Consider the following 25,532-nt stretch of genomic DNA (forward strand, 5'->3'; position numbering starts at 1 on the left):
GAAAACATCTCAGAGAAAATATTTTCATGAAATAGAATAATAGATATAAAAACTGTATTGTGCGTGTTAATATAGTTTACTAATTTGAACAGTGATCTCCGGGGAATCCGGGGAAGAGCTTAGAGATTTCCATTTGCTTTGTGAAAAGTTTACTATAAGTATTGGAAGCCACAAGGCGAGGGCTCAGATTACACGAGTGAAAGCTTGGGCGGTTGTGAATGCGGAGGCCGGAGACAGAAGCTCTTAGTTCTAACTGCATTTCTGGGGAGGAGGGCGCCAGTGCGTTCACCACTTCCATTAAGGAGCAGCTACTTGTTTTAGTGGAGCCTTTCTCTCAGGAAGTGCAATATATAGAAAGGGCAGAAAAATAAGCAAAGGAGGAAATTTGTTATTGATTTTCCTTTCTTCTGTGAAATTACGTGAGAGCTCAATGGCTCGTAGCAGTAGCTTGGTCAATAAGGCTCCATTTGAGCCCATGTTGAAGTTCAGTCTCTCCCTTTCCTTTCAAACTTCCTCTAGTGTCAGGTTCTTTTGTATTTATTTGTCTTTGGTGCTGAGCTACTATGAAGCTTTTTATTCATAGCACCACAGAGAGGGTTATGCTACAGGTAAACTGCAAAATAGTCTCAGACAATAAAGTTCTGCCCCTCCTTGTTGGTTAAAAATCAACAACACTAAAAACCAAACCTGGCCCTAGCCAGTTTGGCTCAGTGGATAGAGCATTGGCCTGTGGACCAAAGAGTCCCAGGTTGGATTCCAGTCAAGGGCATGTACCTTGGTTGCTGACTCTTACCGGGCCTGGGTCCTGGGCGAGGCTCATGCAGGAGCAACCAATCGATGTGTTTCTCTCCCATTGATGTTTCTCTGTCTTCCCTCTTCCACCCTCCCTAAAAATCAATGGGAAAAATATCCTTGGGCAAGGATCAACAGCAACAACAACAAAACACACACACAAAAACAAACAAACCTGAAAAGCCTAGAAAAAAAAAATGAGACGAAGGTGAAGGGTAGGACTGCTTATTATAAAGCAGTTTTTCAGGATTAGGGAGTTGCTGGAAGTACCAAGCGTGTTTTCCCCTATGGGAGTGGGGAAAGTTGCTTATGTCAGACTCGCCACGATGTGTGTAATATAATACTTGCTAACATTAATTGAGCATTTACTGCGCACTAGACAGTACGCTAAGTCTTCATATGGTTTCTGCTCCACAGGGAAGCAATAAGCCGTCTGTGCGAAGCTGTGCCTGGGGCAAACGGAGCCACTAAAAAGCGAAAGGTAAATAAATATTGGTGTGGTTTTCCTCCTTTATGTTTCCCCAACTATGAGAACGATGACATCAAAATAGTCGTTAGGTCATTCCACCATATGACTTAAGGTCCCGAATGGCCTTTACTAGTTGGCATGATAGTAGAGATACAACTCAAAGTCGCTCTGGCCCCTCAGATTTTTCCAACTTGTCTTAAATGGTGTTGCCTGGAAGGACAGAGCAGAGAAAGCTCCTGGGGTTCAAGTGAGAACGTCTCGGTTCCAGGCCTGGGTCCTTACCTTCTTTCGAACGCGGTATCTTCTGTGTCTGAGACTCTTTCTTATTCCTGTAAAGTGAAGTTGTTGAACCAGATGGCCAGTTTGGTACCTTCCAATTTGAATATGATCTAATATCTGTATTTTTAACATTTTGGACGTTTTAAACTCCTTGGCCGATTTTCAAATGCAAACACGGGTGCTGGCAGAGATGAGATAATAACACATGGGGAGAAGGAACTTTTCATGCTGAAAGAGCACAAGTTTTGGTGTTAGATAGACTTGGGTTTAAATCCTGCCTCTGCCTCCTACTTTTAAAGAACACAAGTTCAGTCAGAGTAAATTTGAAGATCTAATTGGCTTTATTAAACCGGCCAGCATCCCGTCGAATAAATAGAGAGGTGCTCGGAGAAACTGTACAATATAGAAGGCCTTTCTAGGCAGAAACTGTGCCAGACAAGGAAGTGATTAGCAAAAGAAAAAAAAAAAGGATTGTTTGAGGCCAGCTTCTCTTCCCTTAGGGAAAGGTGGGGGCCTTAACAGGCAAATTGTGTCAGTTTCCTTTCGGATGCAGAAGGCCCATGTGAGAGGTTACCTCACGGGTACTGACCGGAACATTCTAGATTGACTGATTAAGATTACATTCCTGGAAAAAATTGAAACAGCAATTAGGTCAGGTATTAAGAGTAGGTTCAGCCCTGGCTGGTTTAGCTCAGTGGATAGAGCTTCGGCCTGCAGGACTAAGGGGTCCCAGGTTCGATTTCGCTTCAGGGCACATGCCCAAGTTGGGGGCTCAATCATCGGTGGGGGGTGTGCAGGAGGCAGTCGATCAATGTTTCTTTCTCATTGTTGATGTTTCTCTCTCTTCCTCTCTGAAATCAATAAAAATATTTTTTTAAAAAAAGAGTAGGTTCAGTGACATGGGCTTTAGTGCAAGTGACTCCATTTGGAGCCTGCGGAACACTACCAACTGTGTGATCTTGGACAAGTCACTTCACCTTTTAGACCCTTGCTTTCCTCATCTGTAAAACGGGAGAAAATCGCACTTACTTTACAGAGTTGCATAAGAATTAAGTGAAATGATGTCTACAGAGTGCTTAACACGGTGTCTGACACCTATTAGGCTTTCAACAATAATGGTAATTAGTATTACTGTTATTAAGCTATTAACTCTAGGATGTTTAGTTGCTTTGAAAAGTCCAAAGGGGACATAAAGGCTCTGAAGATAACTGTGTAAGTCTTAGAAATGGAAACTGTTTAAAAGGGAAGGAATGTTTGGGTATCCTCTGGGCTGACCCTCTCATTTTGCCAGTTACTAAACTGTGGCTCAGAGAAGAGATTTGTCTTGAGTCACTGGGATCATGAAGATCAGAGCCAGCGATAGAAGCCAGGTCTTCAGATTCCCATCTTAGAGCTCTATTTCCATACCACCCTGCCTCATTTGTCATCATTCTTCATCATTTTGCATAGAGCTGAACCAGGTGTAACCCAGGATGACTCAGATGAGCCACATGGTATGGAAAACTCTGATACATGGCTTTGAATTCCATTAGAAACCCTGATTTCTAGTTTCTTTGTCAGAACCCATGGCCTCAGAGTAGCCGCCAGCATCCTCCTACTTCTCAGAACCTCTGTGACTAGGACGCTGCAACTGGGTGATCCCAACAAACAGGCCCATTCATTTAAGGTTTTCTCATTTCAGGAGTAGGGAGTCCATACCCCCAAACAAAACAAACCAGGCTATTATTGTTCCAGAAAGTACACCTTTAACAAAAAAGGAAAAATTTGAGTTAAATTTCCTTTGACAGCTAGCATTTACTGAATACTTAATACATGCCAGGGACTCTACTAAGCACTTTATATCTTTTATACTCTTTCCCCCACAACTTAAAAAATTGTGGTAAAATATGCATAATATCAAGTTTACCTATTAACCATTTTAAGTGTACCGTTTAGTGATATGAAGTACATTCATGTTGTGCAATCATTACCACCATCCATCTCCACAACTCTTTTCATCTTCTAAAAACCAAAACTCCACTACCCATTAAACAATAACTTCCCATTCCTCTCTCCATTCTAGTGTGTGTGTGTGTGTGTGTCTGTGTGTGTGCGTGTGTGTGTGTGTCTGTGTGTGTGCGTGTGTGTGTGTGTGTGTAACTCTCAAGTCCTTTTGAACATCACAAATATTTAAAGATGGAATCTTAAGACCTGGCTTCCACAGCTTTATGGGAATAAAGATAATAGGCAATGGGAATCACATTGCATCTACCACCATACTTCCTATCGCTATGATTTGGACTACTCTAAGTACTTCATTTAAGTGGAATCATACGGTATTTGTCTTTTTCACTTAGCATAATATACTCAGAGTTCATCCATGTTGCATCATGTATCAGAATTCCTTACCTTTTTAAGGCTGAATAATATCCCATTGTCTGTATATAATGCATTTTGCTTGTCCACGTATCTGTCAGTGGACACTGGGTTGCTTCCACATTTTAGCTATGAAAATGGGAGTCCAAATATCTGGTCAAGTCTCTGCTTTCAATTTTGGGGGGATATATATCAAGAAGTGGGATTGCTGGATCATACAGTAATTCTATTTTTAATTTTTTGAGGACTGTCATATTGTTTTCTATAGTGGTTGTACCATTTTACATTCCTACTAATGGTGCACAGGGTTTTATTTTCTCCATGTCCTTGTCAACACTTAAAAAATTGTGGTAAAATATATTATGTCCTCTGTGTGTGTGTGTGTGTGTGTGTGTGTTTTGTGTTTTGTTTCTGACTAGTTGTAGATCTATCCAGATTTTCTATTTGTTCATGATTAGTCTTGGTAGGTCTAATGTTTCTAGAAATTCATCTATCTTGTCTAGGTAATCCAATTTGTTGGAATTCAATTGTTTACTGTACTCTTATAATCCTTTTATTTCTGTTGAATCAGTAGTAATGTCCCCACTTTCATTCCTGATCTTAATAACATGAGTCTTATCGTTTTCTTAGTGTATCTAACTAAAGGTTTGTCGATTTTGATCTTCTTGAAGAACCAACTTTTGTTTTTGTTGATTTTCTCTTTTGTTTTTCTAATCTCTATATCACTTATTTATGCTCTCATCTTCATTTTTTCCTCCCTTCTGCTAGTTTTGGGTTTAGTTTTTTGTGGTTTTTTTTTCAAGTTCTTTAAGCTGTAAAGCTAGGTTGTTGATTTGAGGCCTTTCTTTTTTTTAATGTGTTTATAGCTATAAATGCTGCTTCCCATAAGTTTTGCTACATTGTGTTTTTCATATTCTTAATCATCACAAAAAAAACACTTAGACAGCAACTTTTTATATTTTTAATACTTGTGATGTTCAAAAGGACTTGGGAGTTCAGTTAATCCAAACTCTCTCAGGAATTCCTTTTATATAAACCAGGCCTCTACTCCAAATACTTGGGGAGAAGGGAATGTGTGAGAAAAGTTCTGAGGGCTCAGATTTAACTGCTGCATTCCATTTTTAAAATCCTCACTTGTGGATATGTTATTATTGAGTTAAATATATATTATTGATTTCAGAGAGGAAGGAGAGGGAGAGAGAGAAAGAAACATCAATGATGAGAGAGAATCGTTCATTGGCTGCCTCCTGCATGCTCCCCACTCAAGATTGAGCCTGCAACCCGGCATGTGGCCTACCCGGGATAAAACCATGACCTTCTGGTTCATAGGTTGATGCCCAACCACTGAGCCACACCAGCTTGGCTTATTGATTTTAGAGAGAGAAGAAGGGAGAGGGAGAGAGAGAGAAACATGGATGAGAGAAACATCAATCTGTTGCCTCCCATAGGCATCCTAACCTGGGATCAAACCTGCAACCTGGGCATGTGCCCTGACTGGGAACCGAACCTCCTACTTTTCGGTGTGCAGGACGACACTCAACCAACTGAACCACAACAGCCAGGGTGCATTCCAATTTTTTAAAAAGTTTTTATTTAAAAGATCATTTCATCTCATTTGATTTATGTAGAGTGAAATAAAGAGGAAGGGTATGTCTGGGCTTTGACCCATTTTTAACATGAAAAGAAACAAACATTCATTCTGTAACAGAATTCATAACTTAGAGTGTTTTGTTCTTTTTAAAGCCTCCAGTTAAGTTCCTATCAACAGTTCTTGGCAAAAGTAATCTTCAGTTTTCGGGAATGAATATAAAACTGACCATCTCAACATGCAGCCTTACACTAATGAATCTTGACAACAACCAGGTAAGATCATGAATGTCATTTATGGCTTAACATATTATCTATTTCTCTGGAAAGCCTGAGCATAATGAAGAGAATAAAGTTTCAGGCAGTGTGCCTAAAATTTACTAAGGCATAGGGGGGGAAATCTGCCAAGGATTTATACATAATAATAATTAAAACAGCATTTCTAATCCATCACTGGGGCATTTAACTGCTTGCATACTTGCCCCTTACCTAATTGGCTTTGTAATAAGAACCAAAGTGCAAAGAAATATAAAAAATACCATTTGGTAACACCTATTTTTTATATTTTTAAATACGTTTTTATTGCTTTTTATAGATAAAAAGAAAGAGGGAGAGAGAGAAACATTGATGAGGAAAAAAAATCAATCGGCTGCCTCCTGCACATCCCCTCCTGGAAATAGAGCTCGAAACCGGGCATGTGCCCTGACTGGGAATTGAACTGGTGACCTCTTGGTGCATGGGACAGCACCCAATCCACTGAGCCACACCGGCTGGCAACACCGAGTTTTGAATCAGTCATTTATTACTCTCCACCCGCCCTTCCTGAAGAAAAAGCAGTTTCACCCCGGCCCGAACGGTGAACATTGTTCCGTGCACCAAACGGTTGCTGGAGAAACTCCCTGTCAAAACACATACTTGGGTTGGGGGTTTGATCCCCAATTGGGGAGCATACAGAAGGGCAACCGGCTGACTGCAGGTGAGGATTAAAAAACAGAACAAGCAATTTCATTATCAGAATTAAGCACAGAGGAGGGGTGATGTTAGGGTTAATGTTCTAGCTAAGGGAAATTTAAGCAGAAAACATTTTCTTACAAACCTTGAGGTTGAAAGCTTTCTAAAACGTTATTGTGTAAACATAATTTTTTCAACTTTGATGACTTATGATACTGAGTTTTCATTGTTAACCTATTTCTTAAAGAACAGCATTGCTTGTGTCCTAGTCAGTTTGGCTCAGTGGATAGAGCATCCGCCTGCGGACTGAGGGGTCTCAGATTTGATTCCCGTCAAGGGCACATGCCCAGGTTGCTGGCTAGATCCCCAGTACGGGGTGTGCAGGAGGCAGCCAATCAATGATTCTCTCTCATCATTGATATTTCTATCCTCTCTCCTTCTCCCTTCCTCTCTGATATCAATAAAAATATATATTAAAAAAAAAGAACAGCATTGCTGAAGCAAATGTAAAAGACAGAGGCATTGAGCTAAATGTGTACCTTAAAATAGGACACTTTTTACTTGCTTTATATTTTTTAAAACTAAATTCCTTGTATCAGGTTATTTTTGTGTGTTAAAGTCTAGTTTTTTTGAGGTCACATATAGGTTGAAATCCTGGCTTGGCTATGAATGAGCAAGTTACCCTACCACTCAATTGTCCTCATCAGTGAAAGAGGTGTAGAGTACCTTTTCAGAGTTTCTGAGGGGATGGATTTAGCAATAGTATGACTCATGGGGTTATTTAGGGGACTAGGTGAGATCATGGATGTCAATCACTTAGCACAGTGCCAGTCACATGGTATCTATTGTTATTATTTACTCAAACATTCTTCTTTGAGACCTTTACATATACTCAGTACTTAAGAGGGGAAGCATATTATATAAAATTATAGAATTGTCAGTAACATATAAGTACAGTTATATACATTTTGATTTCCTTTTTTTTTTTTTTTTTTGCCAATAAACTCACTTGTGTTTTTGAGGGCTGTTTTATTTTTTAAATTCAAAAGCAGAATTAAATACATTGATCACACAGTAGTATAAACCATCATAGAGGAAAATGCAGACTATGAAGCAGTTCAAAACAGATTCCTGTATCCTTGGGTCCTCAATGGTTATCCAAGAGAGGTGACACCGCTGTTATAATGACAGCAGAACCCTTGGGGCTGCACTTGGGAGATGCAACATATCCGGGTGAAAGGCAAAACATTCTTTCAGTCCTTCAGATGCTTTGTCTTCAAGACATTTGTAGATTTAAAATTTATTTTTAGTTTTCAACCTCGTGTATGGTACCAGGGATGCTCCATGCTTTTAGTTATGAGATTTCATGGAGTATAGGAGCCCTCGAATTATCTCAGAGTTTTGTAGGGAAGGAAGAGTGGGCAGAGCTGAGCCAATCTGGTGACAGCCTTATGTGCAGAGTCCAAAGAGCATTTTTAAAACGACTTGTTCCACAGGGTGACGGAGGAATGGGGAATTGAGGAAGCATAGGGTCGTGTTGTGTGTGGCAGGGGTTCTAGTTTATTCTCAGCATTTCCTCGTCCTCCACTGCCTTTTCCCCCCCAGGCCACTGCAGTTAGCGATGATATTGCCACACACCCATCATCTTTCTGGCAGAACCGAAGTAGGGACAGTGAGCGTGGGCAGCTTCCACTATCAGTGGTCACGGCAATGAGGTACCTGTGGGAGTGACCCACGTCTTTTCTGCAGTGGTGCCATGGACTGGGGTTGTGTTCAGCTCAGTGCTGGAATGGTGACCAAAGTTAGGATCTCACTGATACACCACCGTTCAAATAATTTTGAACTATTCTGCAGGCCTGGGGTTAATGGCTTGGGGGCAGTGTACAAAAAGATGTGCCTCACTCCAGATGCTTAAACTCGAGCTTTATACATTCCATCAAAAGGGCAACTTAAATGTTCCAGGCATGAAGGCAGCAAAGAAGCAACCTTATGGATATAGCGTGAGAAAAAGATTTTGTAATTACATTCTCCTTTTAAAAAGCTACCCTTTGAAGTTCTAACATAAATACAAAGATATACTAATGCCTCCCTCTCCCTTAACTTCTAAGATATACTTTGGACTGAAAACATAAACAGGTTCAAGCTTACAGATACAGTCATAGATGACAGAGTTTTTATGGGTCAGATGGTTCACATTTATTTTCAGCCACTGAAACTTTAAAAATATAACTAGCCATTCACTTCCAGAAAATGTGTCATGGAACTTCAGAGGCAGGAAATAAAACTATATTAAACACGTAATGCTTGCAGTTTTTAAAACTTACCATATTTTGGGATGACAAAGTATATTTTGGAAAAGCAAGTCATGGGGTTTAAAAATGGTTTTTGTATATTCCTTGTTTTAAAAATTCTAACAACAGACCTCATTGACATACTTTAATATATAGTATTTTAGGGCCTTAAGCAAAAATGTCAGTCTCAGTAGTTTCCATTCTTAGTGTTTCTTTATTCATTTTTACATCTCCTACCACCAACCAGCTCTAACAGCTACTGAAATTGAGAAGAGTAATAAAGAGGTAAGGAGGGTTAAAACAAACAAACAGGAAATAGAGACATTCTTTAGTCTCAAATATTTACAGAGTCCAGGCAGGTAATGCAGTGTTTAGGCACAAGGAAAACCAGTGTTGTGCCAGGCAGGTGCGGCTCAATGGTTGAGCATCAACCTATGAAACAGGAGGTCAGGGTTCCATTCCAGGTCAGGGCACATGCCCAGGTTGCAGGCTCCATCCCCAGTAGGGAGTGTGCAGGAGGCAGCAAATCAATGATGCTCTCTCATCATTGATGTTTCTATCTCTTCTTTTCCCTTCCTCTCTGAAATCAATATAAATATATTTAAAAAAATTTTTTTAGTGGTGCAAGCACAATAAACAGTGAATGCCACTTGGACTCCTGTTAGAGAGACAACACTGGGGGACATGGCAAACAGAATACCTTTCCCATGTAAAGGTGAGACAGGTGCTTTCTCCATGTCACTGTAGGTCAAGGACTGCCAGATCTCCTAATTTTGAAGAAGAAAAGAGATGGAAACCTGGGAGTTTTACTGCTCTCTCTAGTATGAAGTATTGGTCTTTAATTAAGAAATTAAAATTATAAGTATGAGCCAAACAAAACAGATCTGTCCCTAGGGTAGCCAATGTGGGATATCTGATTTAAGCAAGCATTTGTAATGTTTATGAACAGATGCAGAAAATGCTCCCCAAATCTCACACTACATACTCATAAGCTTAAATTCCCTCTCCCCCCACACAAAACCAGGACCAGAATTTTCCCAGAATCCTTTCTTTAGTACCTATTAAATGAAGAGATATATTGTTTTTCCTAATCTCTATTACCATGTATCTCTTTAGTTTCCATTAAATGATTATATATATATGATTATATATATAATTATATATATAAATATAAATATATATATAATTATCCCTATTTTCAATTCAGGACTGAGGCAGAAATATTAAGTAATTTGTCTACTTAGAAAGCTAGTAAGTAGTGGAGCCTAAATTTGAATCAGGTGGGTTGGGTCCAGTCTGTGATAAGGTTTATAATAGAAACACAAGTGATTTTACACTCCTAACAGGGGTGTTAAAAATGGTAACATTTTATACCTTCAGTAAAGTAACAAGTATTAATTTCAGTGATCTCTCAGTTCACTGCCTATGTTTAAGACCAACAGACAACCATTAGGAGTCAGTTGCAGAATGCAGGTCTTTCTCCCCCAAACAAGCCTTCAAACCCAACAGGGATTGGTTTTCCCTCCCCCTCCTCTTGCTCCTCAGTCAGTCCCAGAGAAATAGAATCACACCTCTGGGTTCGTGAACCTGTTTTTTTCTGTGTCTATTTCCTATCGCCTATTGGCACCCTCCCCCTCCCCCCTCCCAGTACTGTTCATTCACATCACACAGACAATTGATTACTTACCCACAGACTGACCTAACTGCAGCTATGAGCTGTCTGAAAATGCAGTGAAAGTGAGGCACGCAGGAGGCAGGATTAAGAAGTTGAAGTTTTTCCCCCATCTCTCTCTTCCTGCCCACCAAGCTAGTGTTACTTTGATCATCCTTGTCAGCCCCATGTTTTACAGAAAACCACCCCCCTCCCTTCGGCCCGAGCTGTCATGTTGTATTAGATGTGTCTTTTATTGCCATAATGGAGCAGGAACATCTAGTATCTCTTTATTGGTCATAAGACCTGCTGATACACTGTTTCACTGGCCACAGCCTTCTGACAGAATTATCACAGAACTTTAGAACCTTAATAAAATAACCACAGTCACATGCCCACCTATAGGGCAGGTTTTCCCAGGTTGGCACATTCTCTTATAGGAATTTACTAAATTTAGTTTCCCCAAATTAATTTGCAAATCACATATTTGAAGCTGGAACACTTTCCCTTGCAGTGGTTAAATTTAAATCATAAGTGGCTGCAATAATGCAATGATATAGAATACAGTAAAAATAGTATATAAAGTGTGTATGCATACTAATTATTAGTAAAACAAAATACACGGAACAAGAAATTTTATTATCTCAAATGCTGGTGCATAACCAATGACAAGCTTAATTAGAGGAGGAGACAGAGGGAAACTTCAGAAATTTCTGGATAGGTTTGAAACCTTTAAAGGTTGACGGCATAACTGTCCATAAAGTCTTTTTTAAATGTAGGGCCTTTCTTTTACTTGACAATTTTCACTTAACAGTTCTTTCATGATGAAGTCCCACCAGTCTTTTCCCTGTAAAGTTAAAGGTAAAACAAAATTCCTCTAGGATATGAAGGTATTAGAAATAGTTTTCTTTATACTTTCACATACATTTTAATGTCTGAATTTGAAAATTTACTGAGGATTTCTTCATTTTTTACTTTTAAAAACAATGGTCAAGATAATGAATTTTCTTGAATTACAGATCACAATCGCTTTATAAATGATCAAGATACATGTACAAATAAAATCTCAGATGCCCTTGGAAACATGTTAAGATGTAATACACATGATACATATTTCTTCTGGGGTTTGCTTATACTTCTGGGATACTAAGAATATTCACCTTATTATTAATACACAAAAAATTTAGCCTTTGCTACCTACAGCTTGAACAGATCACAAAGTGGAATCTTCAAAGTTTTCTCAATAGGCTTTCTGTCCAATAAACTCAAAAGACATCTGGTGTCCACGTTGGATACATTACTCTTTCTCACGTAGTTAGCATCAGTGGGCTCTTGCACTGGCTGGCAGTGTGTCTTGGTCGCGATGCATTCTTGCAGAAGCATTCCTCACAGCGGAGGTGGAAGTAATTTTTCCCAATGCAAAGAAGATAATCTGGATCAATCGCGAAGTCAAAGCCATAGGCGTTTCAGGATAAACCGGTTTCAACAGTCCTAAGATCCTTTTTCCCTTTAACAGCTTTTTTTTTTCTTTTTCACAACTGTGCAGTCACTGCCCTATTCTATTCTGAAAAACAAAACCAAAAAAAAAATTTTTTTTTTGAAGATCAAGTTTTTCATTGGCACGGAACCATTTGGAATAAACCCAAGAGACAGTGGAATGCTGGGCGTCTCCTCAAGTGGCTTCCTCCTCTTTCACCGCATTTGACTAATCTTTGTCAATAATCTCATCACAGCCGAGCTCTTCGGTCAGGCGATTGACCACCATCAGCGAAAAAAGCTCTTCGATAAAAGCCAGCTGGTCAAACGGGGTCTTCTCGTACTGCATCTGAAAGCCGCCGTCGCCGGCCGCCTCTCCGGCGCTGGACGTTCGCAGGAATATCTTGTTGGCTTCGTCCAGGGCCACCGAGGCCCCCCGGTAGCCGGCCCCGCGCCGCTGCGCCTCCTCGGGGTAGTCGTAGTCGTCCTCCCAGTCATCGAATTCCTCGGCCTCAAACTCGGGGCCGGCGAACACGGCTGGCAGCTCCCCGGGGTCGGGCCGGCCCGCAAGGCCTCGGTCCCCCGCGGCCGCCGCCATGGCCTGGGCCCCCTCCTCCTCCATCGGGCCTTCCTCCTCGGGCCCAGGCGGGCCCCGGTGGCGGGGGCGGTTCGGGGACGGCTCCCGGTTCCCGCCGCCTACCTCCATCTGCGGAAGGTCGCCCTCGCCGGGCATCACATCCATCTGCAGGTCATTGCTCTCTCGGTACAGCTCGGACAGCTCGTGCATTGCGGCCATGGCGCCGGCGGCTCAAGCTCGGGCAGGGCGTGTGCGGCAGGCTCGGAGCGACGGGCCGGGCGGGTGTGCGCGTGCACCGGCGGCGTGCGCGCCCCCTGCGTCAGGGTGACCCCCAGACACCGCCCCCCGCCCCGCGCGCCGCTCGGCCCGGCCGCCCGCCCGCGGTCTCACGGGGAGGTGTCTGCGTGGCTTGGAGGTCTGTGTTTCGTCCGATCAAACGAACATTTAGAGAGACTGCGCTTGCAAGAGCGTTACTTTGTCTCCGTGTCACCTAACAGTGTTGCTGCTTAGGATGCTACACACCGGGAAAGGCGCGCCTCTGTAGCCACGCGTCCTCCTCCTCCTCCTCCTTCCCGCTTCCTTCCCTGCTCCTCGGGCTCCTCCTCCTGCTCCACCCCAGGCCATCGCGCCTGCTCCGGGGTTTCAGCTACCTTTTGTCTCCGCAGATGACGTCTGAGCCCACGCCTGCAAACCGCACAGTGTTCTCAACCACAAAGCAACATGCTAAGAATGGGTCCTTTTTTTTTTCTTTCTTTCGATGTTCCTCATTAGGAAAAGTTAAATTCACAAATAAGCATATTTTCCGTGCTCTTTTAAAGAAGTTCTAGTGAGGATATACTCGGTCCCGTTTCTCTTTGCAAGAGGTAACTTCCCATTATTATCAATCTGATGTGTATGCTTTAAATTATTTTTCTTTGCATTTACATGGACCGTAGGTCCTCGTGGGAAAAATCTTACTTTTTTAAATGTCTCACATAACTGTCTTCAATTTACAAACCCAAACCCTCAGCACTGTCTTAAAGATTTAGCTTAATAGCATTTCCTTTGTATAACTATACTATGGTTGACCTAGCTATGCAAAAATAATTTCCAATTTTTTTATGTTATAAACTGGCTAAATGAACGTCCACATATGCCAGTTTCTCTAGAATAAGTACAGTATTTGGAAGTGGAAAGGTGGAATCATAGGGTATGCATACTTTAGTTTTAATAAATACTGTCAAATTGCTTTCTAAAGTTGCTGTACAAATTTAAGTTCTGGCCAGCAGTGTTTGAGACTATCCACACCCTTGCCACACGTGATTTTGTTGAACTTGGACAGTTTTAGCAATTTAATGTCTCTTGTTTTATTTTGAATTTCTTAGACATTGGTTATTTTTTCAATATGTTTATCGAATATTTGTATTACTTCTGAAAATTAACTGGCCTTACTTTGGGTTTGTTTCTTTTTCATATTGATACATAAGAACTTATAAACTCTGACTATATGAATACTTTTGTTTTACATGTTGTAAATATATTCTCTCTTCCTGTTATTTGTCCTGTTTCAGGGGTCTCTTCTAATACAAAGTTTTAAAATGAGTTTTTATGTAATCTAATTTGAGGGGATTTTTGGTTTGTCTTCTGTCTATTAAGATGGGGTTTTCCTATCTCAAAGATCACAAACATAATCTTTTATCTGCCTTCTTATGAATTTGTAGATTTTTTAATGAATCAAACATTTATTTATATAGATAGTATGAGGACAGGACTTATTTATATATTTTTCCATATAAGCCAGCCACTCCACTAATTTAATCATTTATCCTTTGTCTGTTAGATACCACATTTATCATAGACTAAAAGTCCATGAATATGTGTCTGTTTTTAGACTTTGTATTCTAATGAAATCCGTAATTTTATAATATGCCTTGCCTATAAGGAAAATCTAGTCTCTTTGTTCTTTTTTAAAAAACACATTTCCATTGATTTCAGAGAGGAAGGGAAAGATAGAAACATCAATGAGAGAGAATCGCTGATCGGCTGCCTCCTGCACGCCCCCTACTGGGGATCGAGCCCACAACTTCGGTATGTGGCATGTGCCCTGTGTCCTAATTGGGAAAACCATGACCTCCTGGTTCATTGGTCCATGCTCAACCTTGGAGCCAAACCAGCCAGGCTAGTCTCTTTGTTCTTTAAAAATGTTCTTTAGCTTTTTTTGCACAGTTATTCTTCCATGTGAATTTCATGAAAAGTTCCCTGAATGACATTGGTGGAATTTTTAGTGGAATTGCATGGAAATTACAGATTAATTTGGGGAAGAATTGGCATCTTTACAATATTATCTTCTCATCCATAAAGGTGATATGTATCTTTTTTACTTTTTACTTACTCAGGTAGTATTTATACCTTCCAATGAAGTTTTTTTTAAAAAAACTTTGCACAGTTCTTTTTAGATTTATCTATACTTTTGTAAATTTACCTCCTCCACCCCCAAATACAGTGTCTAATTGGCTATTGCTGATATTGGAATGACATTGATCTTTGCATGTTGATTTTGTTTTTAGTAATCATTTTAATTGAAATGTGAATATCTATAATAATAAAAGTGTAATGTGCTAATTAGACCGGACAGCCGAATGACCTTCCAGACGACCTCCGGACAAAGCCGGGGCTGTGAGGGCCAAGCCCCTTGCATAATTTTGTGCATCAGGCCTCTAGTAGAAAACATAAATATTGAAAAGTTGCACACATAATAATGATTTTCACAAAATTAACATACTTATGTAACTATTACCCAGATAAGGAAACACAATATAATTCCAGAAAACCATTTTCTCTCTCTTCCTTTGTGCCAGAAGTAACCAATATCATGACTTCAAACAGGATAAAATAATTTTGGCCATTTTGAACTTCATATAAATGAAATAATTCAGCCTATATTTCTTTGTGTCTGGCTTCTTTTGCCCAAGAAACATGTTGTTGCTGTGTAGTAGTTCATTGCTTGAATATCACTATAGTCATCATTGTGACTGGTTCCAGTTGTGGGCTATTACGAAAAGGGCAGTGCTTATGTTTTTAGCACACATTTTTGGTGCACACATTTACACAATCCTGTTGTATATACATTTAGGAGTAGAATCACTTGGTCATTTTATATAAGCTACTTGAGTATATTCTGTTCAACACTTTTGAAGACAGGACTAGTTAATAGGTGCACAGTTGATATTTTAATGAACCCTCAAAACAGTATGACAAATACATTTCTGCAAATAGGTCATTTCACCCTGGAGATTATGAACAAGTGATCCTAGAATTTCAAGTAAAGAGACAATCTTCTTACCTAAATAATGCAGTTCACTTGAATAATGTTACTTCGTATTGGAAATCTTAGTGTTAATTTCTTAGGATACTTTTGGTGGTGAATGACTGAAAATCCAATTCAAACCAATTTATATAAAAATAAATTAGAAAAAATGATAAAGGGGGACAGGAATTGTATTGGTTGAAATGATGAAACAAATGTTACAACCAGAGTATTTATTTATTTATTTTTATTGAATTTATTGGGGTGACATTGGTTAATACAGTTTTGTAGGTTTTATGTATACAGTTCTATTATACATCATCTGTACATTGTATTGTGTGTTCACTGCCCCAAGTCAAGTCTCCCTCCACCACCATTTATGCCCCCTTTACCCTCTTTTACCTCCCCCCACCCCCTTTCCCTCGGGTAATCACCATACTGTGGTCTATGCGGTATTTGTTTTGTTTTTTGCCTTAATCTCTTCACCTTTTTTACCCAGCCTCCCCACCCCCACCCCTCTGACAGCTGTCCGTCTTATTTTTTTCTATTTTCCAATTGTCAGCTGATTTTCTCTAGAGGGAAAGCTTCATTTTTCCAGTAGGATTTTCCCACATGCCAGCAAAAGATGGCTCACCGAAGCTTTGGGCTGACATGGTCCCTAATGGCAGAGAGAGATGTATCCTTTCCTGTTGTCCATATCAGTTTCTCCCCAAAGACTTAGATTGGTGCTGCTACATCCAGATGTTTCCCGATTGGCTAGGCCTGGGTCATGTGTCCACCTGCAAGGAGAGAGGCAATGAGATAGGCATGTCGAAACCACCTGAAATCTCATGGTCTAAGTGAGATTATTATAAAATGTGGGTGGAGTGGTTTCCACGGGGATGCTGTCCAGGCAAAAACCAAGCAAATGCATTTCCATTACTGTTAGGTTGTATGTAACTAGGAGTAATAAATTTATAGCATCATACATGTTTAATTTATGTTTTCCAGATTATTGCCAATCATCATATGCAGTCTATTTCATTTGCCTCTGGAGGGGATCCTGTAAGTATGGATTCATTAAAGTCTTTTTTTGTAAGAGTTATAAGAACTTCCATGTAAAGCATGTTAGCCACTACATGTCCTCTCCAAATATCTTATTAGAATTTGTGAATAGCTACATGTAACAGGTAATTAAAAAGTTGGGTTTGACAAAATATATCCTACCACTGATTTTTAAAATAGTTGGATTAGCAGGCGAGCGAATAGCCAGGGAGTTATTATCTGAGAAGCTTCTTGCAGGTAACATCAAAGTTATGAAAAACAAGCATGTCATACATGTGTTGCCCCTCCTCCCTCAGAATTCTTCTCCACATAGAGTTCCAGGCAAATGCTACTCATCAGCTGGATTTGGCATATGAAGGGAAGCCTATCTGTCATCCATGGCAGCTAAGTGCAATCTAGAACGAGCAGCCAGGTTCGCAGAAGCTTATGGAGGTAACGCTCAGGTGGGAGAGAGAACTGCCGTTTCTCGCTACCAGGAAGCCACATGGTGCTCATTTTCCGTGAAGGGCGCAGGGCTGAGCCAGCAGTGCTCTCTGCAAGCCTACGGTGCAGCGGGGAGAGTCATTCCCTGATTTGGTACTGCGCCATTTCTAGACTACGGCAGGAGAAGGGCATTAAAGCTAAGAAGCCTGTGGCTGAACAGAAAACAGATCTGTTCAACTGAGAGAGTAGAAGGAGGACTTTGCTTCTCTTGGCATCGTGACGTTTTTCTACCTGCACACATGTAGAAGGCTCGAGGAGGGCAGAGTCTGACTTTCATGATGACTGACCATCAGGCATGTCAGGAAAGCATGGAGACCATATGAAGACCTGGTCCTTAACCGACAATACGTTATCTTCTTCTCTGCATTTATTATTAAAGAGCATAGCCTTCAGAAATGAGGCAATACATCCACTTGAACAGATGATTTTTTCCTCTCCACCATATTTACCTTCTCTCTCCAATTGAGGAATAAAATTTAGGGTCATAAATGATAGGACACATAACCCAGAAACCCAAGAGAGGTATCGAATGGTAGTAAACACTGAATCTGGCAGCTGTTGTCACTGCAGAGTTTTGATTGATTTTAATGTCGAGGTCAAATATTTAAAGGAAAAATAAGTCTCTCCTGAAAGGAAATGAAGTTCTGAAGATTCTGTGTAGAATCATTGCTTCCTGTACTGGCATCTCATGTATTTAAGCAAGTTCCTTCTCTTGGGTGTTGGCATAACATTTTATGTATAAAAACACATAGTTAAATGCTATTTAAATCAGCCCATTCTTTAAAACATCTCAATAACTACTTGTTTCCCCATTGGCTACCAGTGACTCCAAGTATTTAACCAAGTCAAATGTAGACAACTTGCCTTCAGAGCATCCTTGAAGCATATGGAAGAAAAGCAACCCTTACAGGATTTTAAATCACTGTTTCTTTTCTTTTACTGAAGAAGTACTTCATTTTACCATTAGGCTTCATTACTTCCTCACCTTTTAGCTTCGGGTGTAGTTATTTTCAAATGAATATTTTAGTTCCGTGGTGTCACCATTTAAAAATAAACTGGAGAAACCAAGATGGCAGCATAGGTAAACACCGGAAATTGCTGCCTCCCACATCAAATTAAAAAATACAACTAAAAGACAAAACAGACACCATCCAGAACCACAGGAAGGCTGGCTGGGTGGAAACTCTACAACTAGAAGGAAAGAGAAAAGCACACTGAGACTCAGAGGAGGTGCAGATGTTCAGAGGTATGGAGGTGCACGTGGCAAGGGCTGGCAACTGAGGACATGGCTGTCTTTTTGAATCGGGAGGGAGTCACAAACCCCCGACTGCTCTGAACTCCAGTTCCGGGTGAGTCTCTGGGAACCCAGACTCATACGGGGAGAAACTGGACTGTCTGGCAACGGGCAGAACTCGGAACTCAAGGGCGGCTTTCTCTCAGAGGTGCTTGCAGCGATTACCGGGACACTGAGACTCGAGACACCTTAGGGCAGGGCTGAGGATCAGCCATAGCTGCTTCCTCCGCCCTGTTGATTCCCTGAGACCCCCACCCTACCCAGGCTGTGGCAGAGGCTTTTGCATATGAATGCCCTGGCCCTTTGCAATCTGAAAATTACCTAACAAACTGCAGCTGGGTTAGAGAGACCCAGAACTTCCAAAAGAAGGCCCAAGGCCCCACAGCAGCTTGCATTGCTTCACAGCTGGGCCTCATCTGGGCACCACCAAACCCCAAACAAGGAAGGGGAATCTGCAGATCTCTTAGTAGCTCCTGCTGGGTAGCCTCAGGCAGAGGCTAAATTAACACCTCCTTAGATCCAAGAGCCAGTGTACCCAGTGGTCAGAGTGAGACCATCCAGAGTACAACTCCTCAGATCCATAAGGGACACACTCAGGGGTCAGACTCAGTGAGCACCAAAGCCCCACTGAAGCAAGTCTTGCCTCATATGGGTGTCTCCAGCACAGAAGTTCTCCCACCATAGACACAGCTGACTCTCACAGCCAATTGGCCTGGAGGTCAATTCCTCCCAGTGATACCTACAACAATCAAGGCTTAACTACCACAAGACTGTGCACAAAGCCCACAAAGGGGTGCACCAAGAGTGTCCACCTCAGGTAATTGGGGAGGCTGAGCCACTTGGCCCTATAGGACACCTAGCACACAAAGCCACTCTATCAACACAGGGAAGCATAAAAAAATGCAGAGACAAAGAAACAGGTCACAAATGATAGAAATGGAGGAAAGCAAACGACTGGATATAGAGTTCAAAACCACACTTTTAAGCTTTTTCAAGAACTTTCTAGAAACCACCAATAAATTTAGTAAGACCCTCAAAAAGTCTGGTGAGACCGCCGATAAATGTAGTGAGACCCTCAAGGTTATGAAAAAGGACCAACTAGAAATTAAGCATACACGGACTGAAATAAAGAATATTATACAGACTCCAAACAGCAGACCAGAGGAGCGCAAGAATCAAGTCAAAGATTTGAAATATGAAGAAGCAAAAAACACCCAACCGGAAAAGCAAAATGAAAAAAGAATCCAAAAATATGAAGATAGTGTAAGGAGCCTCTGGGACAGCTTCAAGCGTACCAACATCCGAATTATAGGGGTGCCAGAAGATGAGAGAGACCAAGATATTGAAAACCTATTTGAAGAAATAATGACAGAAAACTTCCCCTACCTGGTGAAAGAAATAGACTTACAAGTCCAGGAAGTGCAGAGAACCCCAAACAAGAGGAATCCAAAGAGGACCACACCAAGACACATCATAATTAAAATGCCAAGAGCAAAAGACAAAGAGAGAATCTTAAAAGCAGCAAAAGAAAGACAGTCAGTTATCTACAAGGGAGTACCCATACGACTGTCAGCTGATTTCTCAACAGAAACTTTGCAGGCCAGAAGGGAGTGGCAAGAAATATTCAAAGTGATGAATGCCAAGAACCTACAACCAAGATTACTTTATCCAGCAAAGCTATCATTCAGAATTGAAGGTCAGATAAAGAGCTTCACAGATAAGGAAAAGCTAAAGGAGTTCATCACCACCAAACCAGTATTTTATGAAATGCTGAAAGGTATCCTTTAAGAAGAGGAAGAAGAAGAAGGTAAAGATACAAATTATGAACAACAAATACACATCTATCAACAAGTGAATCTAAAAATCTGATGAACAGAATAAACTGGTGATTATAATAGAATCAGGGGCATAGAAAGGGAGTGGACTGACTATTCTTGGGGGGGAATGGGGTGTGGGGGATGCTGGAAGAGACTGGACAAAAATCGTGCACCTATGGATGAGGACAGTGGGTGGGGGGGGGTGAGGGCGGAGGGTGGGGTGGGAACCGGATGGAGGGGAGCTATGGGGTGGAAAAAGAGGAACAACTGTAATAATCTGAACAATAAAGATTTAATTAAAAAATAAATAAATAAAAATAAAAATAAACCGAATGGTAAGAGTTCCACCTTTCCCCCAAGAGATTTCACAAAGGGCTCACAGCAGATTCACTAGCAAGCAGGGGACATGCAGGGTGCCTGCCACCTACCAGCTGCAGTGTGACCCCCGATCCTGAATCTGAAGCCCCATCTATCCAACCTTATCATCTGGCCTCCCAGCGATATGAAGGGACACGTTTGGTACTGAATCCAGCCTGGAAAAGCCAGCCCCGTCTCTTCTCTCTCACACCCATTCTAGTTTGATCATCCATGAAAGAACTCCAATACGTTCCTTAAGATACTTAAAGTAATGAGTTCTATAAGTGCCGTGTGAAAAACAAGTGCGTTGCTGTTTGCCTTAACTTTCCCCTTTTGAAAGGGTTCCTGTCACTTTGGGATTTCCCATAAGCATTTACCGTAAGCATGCCCTGCGGGTGCTGATCATAGTTCTCCAGGATCCGCATTACTTTTAGACCCTCTCCATGTGCCTTTAGTTCTGCAGCTCTTTCAGCCCACCAAGGGGCGTGGCCCTACCAAAAACAGACAGCAAAGAACTTGTAGCCCCTGGGACAGCCTTTACCTACCGATGGCGTGGGACTTCTGAGCTCCCTACAGCCGGGGCCGCAGCCTGCTGGTTGGAAATTAAAACTGGAGCCTTCATAAACACCAGCAGGAGAGGTGAAGTCTTCCCTCCCAGTGAAGTTTACCCTCAGTCAGGGGAGTAGAGGGGTAGCGGCTCTGGAGTCAAGTAGACTTGACCCATTTATCCTCTCTAAGCTGCAGGGCCCTCACCCGTAAAAGGGGGAGGATCCCCCTTGCCCAGAAGGGTGGGAACTGACTGAAATGACGCATGTAAGCTGCCGGTGCTGGGCACAGAGTGGTGCGAGCGCGCTATCACCAATACTGCTAACACACATCCATATTTGTTTAGGATACTCACTGAGATAACGTACAGCTTCACAGCTGACTGGGCACAAGGGGTAGAAGCTAAGTCGCCATGGCCTAATGTAGTGCCCTTCTTTCTACCTTACTTTCTCCAAAGTTTAACAAGTACTGGGTGTTCTTCCTTCCTTCCCGACCTTTGCTCACCCTCACCTTTACTCTCTTCTCAAAAGCGGCTTACTTGTCTTCCTTCTGTCCGCCCTGGAGACGTTTCTCCGGGGTGCTTCTGTAGCTGCATACACTTTCTCCATTTCAAAAATGCGTTAACGAGCATGACCAGGTTAAATACATTTTCTCATCGTGCCCCCTGCTATTTGTGCTTTACTTTTCACATGCTTTAAGTGCTCCCGGATAGTCACAGTTACTGAATCCTAGAACTCAGAGACTGTTGGACGCTCCGTTGAAGATGAGGAAACGGCTCTGCAGAGGTCCCACGACCTCGACCCCCTCATCCAATACGCCAGACACCATTGTCGGCACCACCGTGCCTCTTTAACTTTCAGAAGAGCAGCTGAGCCCCCAGCAAGTGTGGCCTTCCTTCTAAATCATATTAAAACAAAGCCTGGAGATATGAACTTCCGTATTTACAAGACAGTTCAAACCTTTTATCTGTTTGCATTAGAGAACTTTACCTAGGAGTGTGTTGCTTTTTTAAAATGACTCAAGAAACGTTATGCAGATCCTGAGATCCGCTTCCTGTATGATTCACTGCGGGTTATTAAATGATTGTCTTTGGTGGAATTACAGACACGGGCTTTTATTTCCTGCCAGTTGATTGCATCTTCCCTCCAGAGAGTCGTGCTTCTAATCTTCAAACGGCAGTGTGTATTTTTTCCCTGAGAACCGAGATAACAAAAAGCATCTTTAATTATTCAAATGTTACCATTCATCAGCTTACTGTTTTCAATAAAAATCAGAATTACCAAGTGGCTTTTTGTTTGTTAGTTTTTACAAAGCCAGCAACACACACCTCTCTCTCTCTCTCTCTCTCTCTCTCCTTAGGTTTTAATGGGTTCTCTTTTTTAATAAATGACTTTTCCTTCCTCTATCTTGATCAAATAAATGCTTGTATCTCTGCTTTATTGTTCCTCAAGTTAATGTGCACTGCACGCAAGCAAGCTAACAATCACAAAATGCAAGGTGTTTCTTTAATGGAATTATTTTCTGATGCTCATGGTGTCTGTTTGGACAACTGGGACATCATGATGCCACCCACATCCAAGTTTATGACACCTTTGTGATTGGGTAACCCCTGCTATTGCAACTCTCAACACAGGATAGAGTCACAGCCCCTAATCATTTTTAAGAATATATGCCCTAGCATATTACCTACTGTATTCTCTTTTATTCTTAGTGACATGGTCTGCCTCTAAATTGTCAATCTTCAGATTCTCTCCACAAGGGGCAGAGAAAGTGGACCCCACAATGTCTAAATCATATAAGTGTATATTTATGTTCCCTCCTAAGATGCTTTCCTTTTTTCTTTAACAAAGAAACCTTAATATTTAAGTCCTTGACTTAGTATCATGTCCTAAATGTACTCTTATCTTTCAACAGTACAATCCATTTGTTTTAAATGCAATCATTTTCCCTTTTTTATAGGATACTACAGACTATGTTGCCTACGTAGCTAAAGATCCAGTTAATCAACGAGGTATGGAAAGCAACTTCTAGATTTTCTTAAGAGCTGCTGTATACCAACTTTAAAGAGCGATAAGCCTCTATTTTCAATATACAGAGTGATGAGGATCACTAGAGTGCTGTACTGGGTTCTGGAAATACTATGTAAATTTGAGTTGGAAATAAATAGTAGAGCAAAGTAGAAAAAATATATATACATAGGTCATTTGAGAGACCCATAAACCAAAAGTCTTATCTAATTTTTTAATCAAAAGAAAAGCTGTTTTGACTATGATAGAAAGAGCTGGACATCTTCAGTGGACAAATGAATTACCGATAATTAGCCCCAGTGTGGCTGTGTGCATGTGTGTGTGATGAACCTATGCACTTGCTGTTCAAGAGCCTGGCGTGTCACTTTGAGTGCCTGGCTTCTCCTCTTTTGGATCTTAGTTTAAATGTCTCTCCTTCAGAGGGACTTTGGTTGAGTGCCTCCTCTCCCCAGTCAGCCTATCCCACTCTGCCGCACTTTATTTCTCTTTTTATTAACACTTCTCCCACATTTTTATTCTTTTATTTTCTCACTTATTGATGTATTTTATGTCTGTGTCTCCTACTAAAGGCTCCATGAGGGCAAGAATTATTTTTTCCCCTAAGCATTCATCACAATGCTTAGCATGTAGGTGGTACCCAATAACTATTTTGTTGAATGGCTGAGTGAATGGAAGAATGAGTTGATTGGATGTCTTGTCTCAGAATTTAGCAAGGGATCCAAGAAACTCATATCCTAGCAGCAGCTTGGGTCAAGGGCCTGATGTTCCTTAGGTCATGGGACTTCTCTAGACAGAATGGTTAGTGCTGCTTCTCATCCCTCACTCTGGATCATTCAGACTCCGCGTAGGGATGGGTGATGAGGACGCTTCTCTTCCTTAACCAGAACCCATTAGTTGGGCAGCATCCTCTGCCATCCCAGCGCTAAGTTTGCCCCAAGATGTTTATTAAATACATATGGAGTGGAATTTGGAAATTCAAAGAGCTGTGAGACTCAGAGGTGGAAATCTATATGGCATGCTGGGGAGCAAGTGAATAGGAGACAGTAGAATGTAGATTGTAAGTGAAGAAACATGTCTAAAAGGCATCGAGAGGGCACATAGAAGAGAGTTAATAAGCAGGACTTAATCCTGCAGGCGCACGGGTGGAGAAGGCTGTTGACAAAGCAGAGTTTCAGGAAGATTGGGCAGCAGGATGCAGTAGGTGGAGTCAGAGCGAAACCTCCAGGCAGGGGGATCCTACAGCAGGAAGCTGTTGTGATGGTCAGAAATGATAGTGTGGGGACCAGCTGCTGGCACCAAACCTGGCACCCGGGAGATGCTCAGTAAATACTTGCCAGAAGAACAAGGCCCGGATAAGATGGAGAGGAAGGAACAGGTGGTGAGTACTATGCAGCACTTCATTGAAATGGACTCACTCTGAATGAAATAATGAAGAACAGATAAGTGGGCAGGAGCGACAGGAACCAGCGAAGGGAGACGGGGGTGTAGGAAGGGAGCACAACAAAGGAAACCAGAAAAGAGCAACCTCTTTGAACTAAGCCCTGACTTCCCAGCGAAGAACGGCCTCCTATTTTTAGGAAGGCCTCTGAACAACAAGGCCTTTGATCTTCAGCTAAAAAGGACAGGGTGAAAGGAAGAACAAATCAGGAAATCTAGATGTTGAGTAACTTTGCCATCCGGCTCCGAATATCTCTGGGCAGGTCATTGCTCCTCAGTAAATGGTGAGAGAAGTGCAGGGATTAATGCCGGTTGCTGAGGGCAATGGCTAAAGAGGACCTGCCTGCTTGCGGATATCCCCTGTGCTTATTAAATGAGACAAGAGAGGCAGAGACCATGGCGATGTGGCTCATTCACTCGGAGAGAGCCTGCTTTGGTGTTTGAGTAACTCATCAGCGCCCCGCTGCTTAAATGGGACCCACAGGGACCCTGGCTGGGGATTCTGAAAAGGCGTTGGTGGGAACTGTTGACTGAGTTCATGGCTGGGGTTTGAGAGACAGTCCAAATAGGGTTCAGTTTTTTCTTTCTTTAGCCTCAGACTGTATAGAAAATAAGAAAGATGCTGGAGCCAGACAGACTGGGTGGGAATCCTAGTTCTTCCATCGTCTCACCATAGGACCTTAGTCAAGTGGTTTCGCATCCTTGGACCTCCGTTCCTTTAAGTGGGAATAGCACATCTACTTGCTGGTGGTGTTGGGAGGAGTGACTGAGATACCACACAGAGGCGTCCTTTTCTTTCCGTCCTCACCTCAT

At 41.7% G+C, this 25,532-nt stretch overlaps 2 protein-coding genes across 2 annotated transcripts in view; one reads left to right on the top strand and one right to left on the bottom strand.

The window, feature by feature from the left end:
* SHC4 (SHC adaptor protein 4) overlaps positions 1 to 25,532 on the top strand; it is a 118,518-nt gene that overhangs the window by 57,405 nt on the left and 35,581 nt on the right. The window contains exons 3-6 of the mRNA XM_059702104.1: positions 1,210 to 1,273; positions 5,639 to 5,758; positions 16,705 to 16,758; positions 23,215 to 23,266. Coding sequence (XP_059558087.1) covers positions 1,210 to 1,273; positions 5,639 to 5,758; positions 16,705 to 16,758; positions 23,215 to 23,266 — 290 coding nt within the window. The remainder of the gene's footprint in view (positions 1 to 1,209; positions 1,274 to 5,638; positions 5,759 to 16,704; positions 16,759 to 23,214; positions 23,267 to 25,532) is intronic.
* EID1 (EP300 interacting inhibitor of differentiation 1) lies at positions 10,994 to 12,734 on the bottom strand. The gene has a single exon (XM_059702117.1). The coding sequence runs from the start codon at positions 12,645 to 12,647 to the stop codon at positions 12,081 to 12,083; it is 567 nt and encodes a 188-aa protein (XP_059558100.1). The 5' UTR covers positions 12,648 to 12,734; the 3' UTR covers positions 10,994 to 12,080.

Source organism: Myotis daubentonii, chromosome 1, assembly GCF_963259705.1.
Source record: "Myotis daubentonii chromosome 1, mMyoDau2.1, whole genome shotgun sequence".
NCBI classification, from domain to species: Eukaryota; Metazoa; Chordata; class Mammalia; order Chiroptera; family Vespertilionidae; genus Myotis; species Myotis daubentonii.

What these genes read in the sequence shown, in the direction of transcription:
- EID1 (XM_059702117.1), bottom strand. Translation starts at nt 12,647, where the DNA reads ATGGCCGCAATGCACGAGCTGTCCGAGCTGTACCGAGAGAGCAATGAC.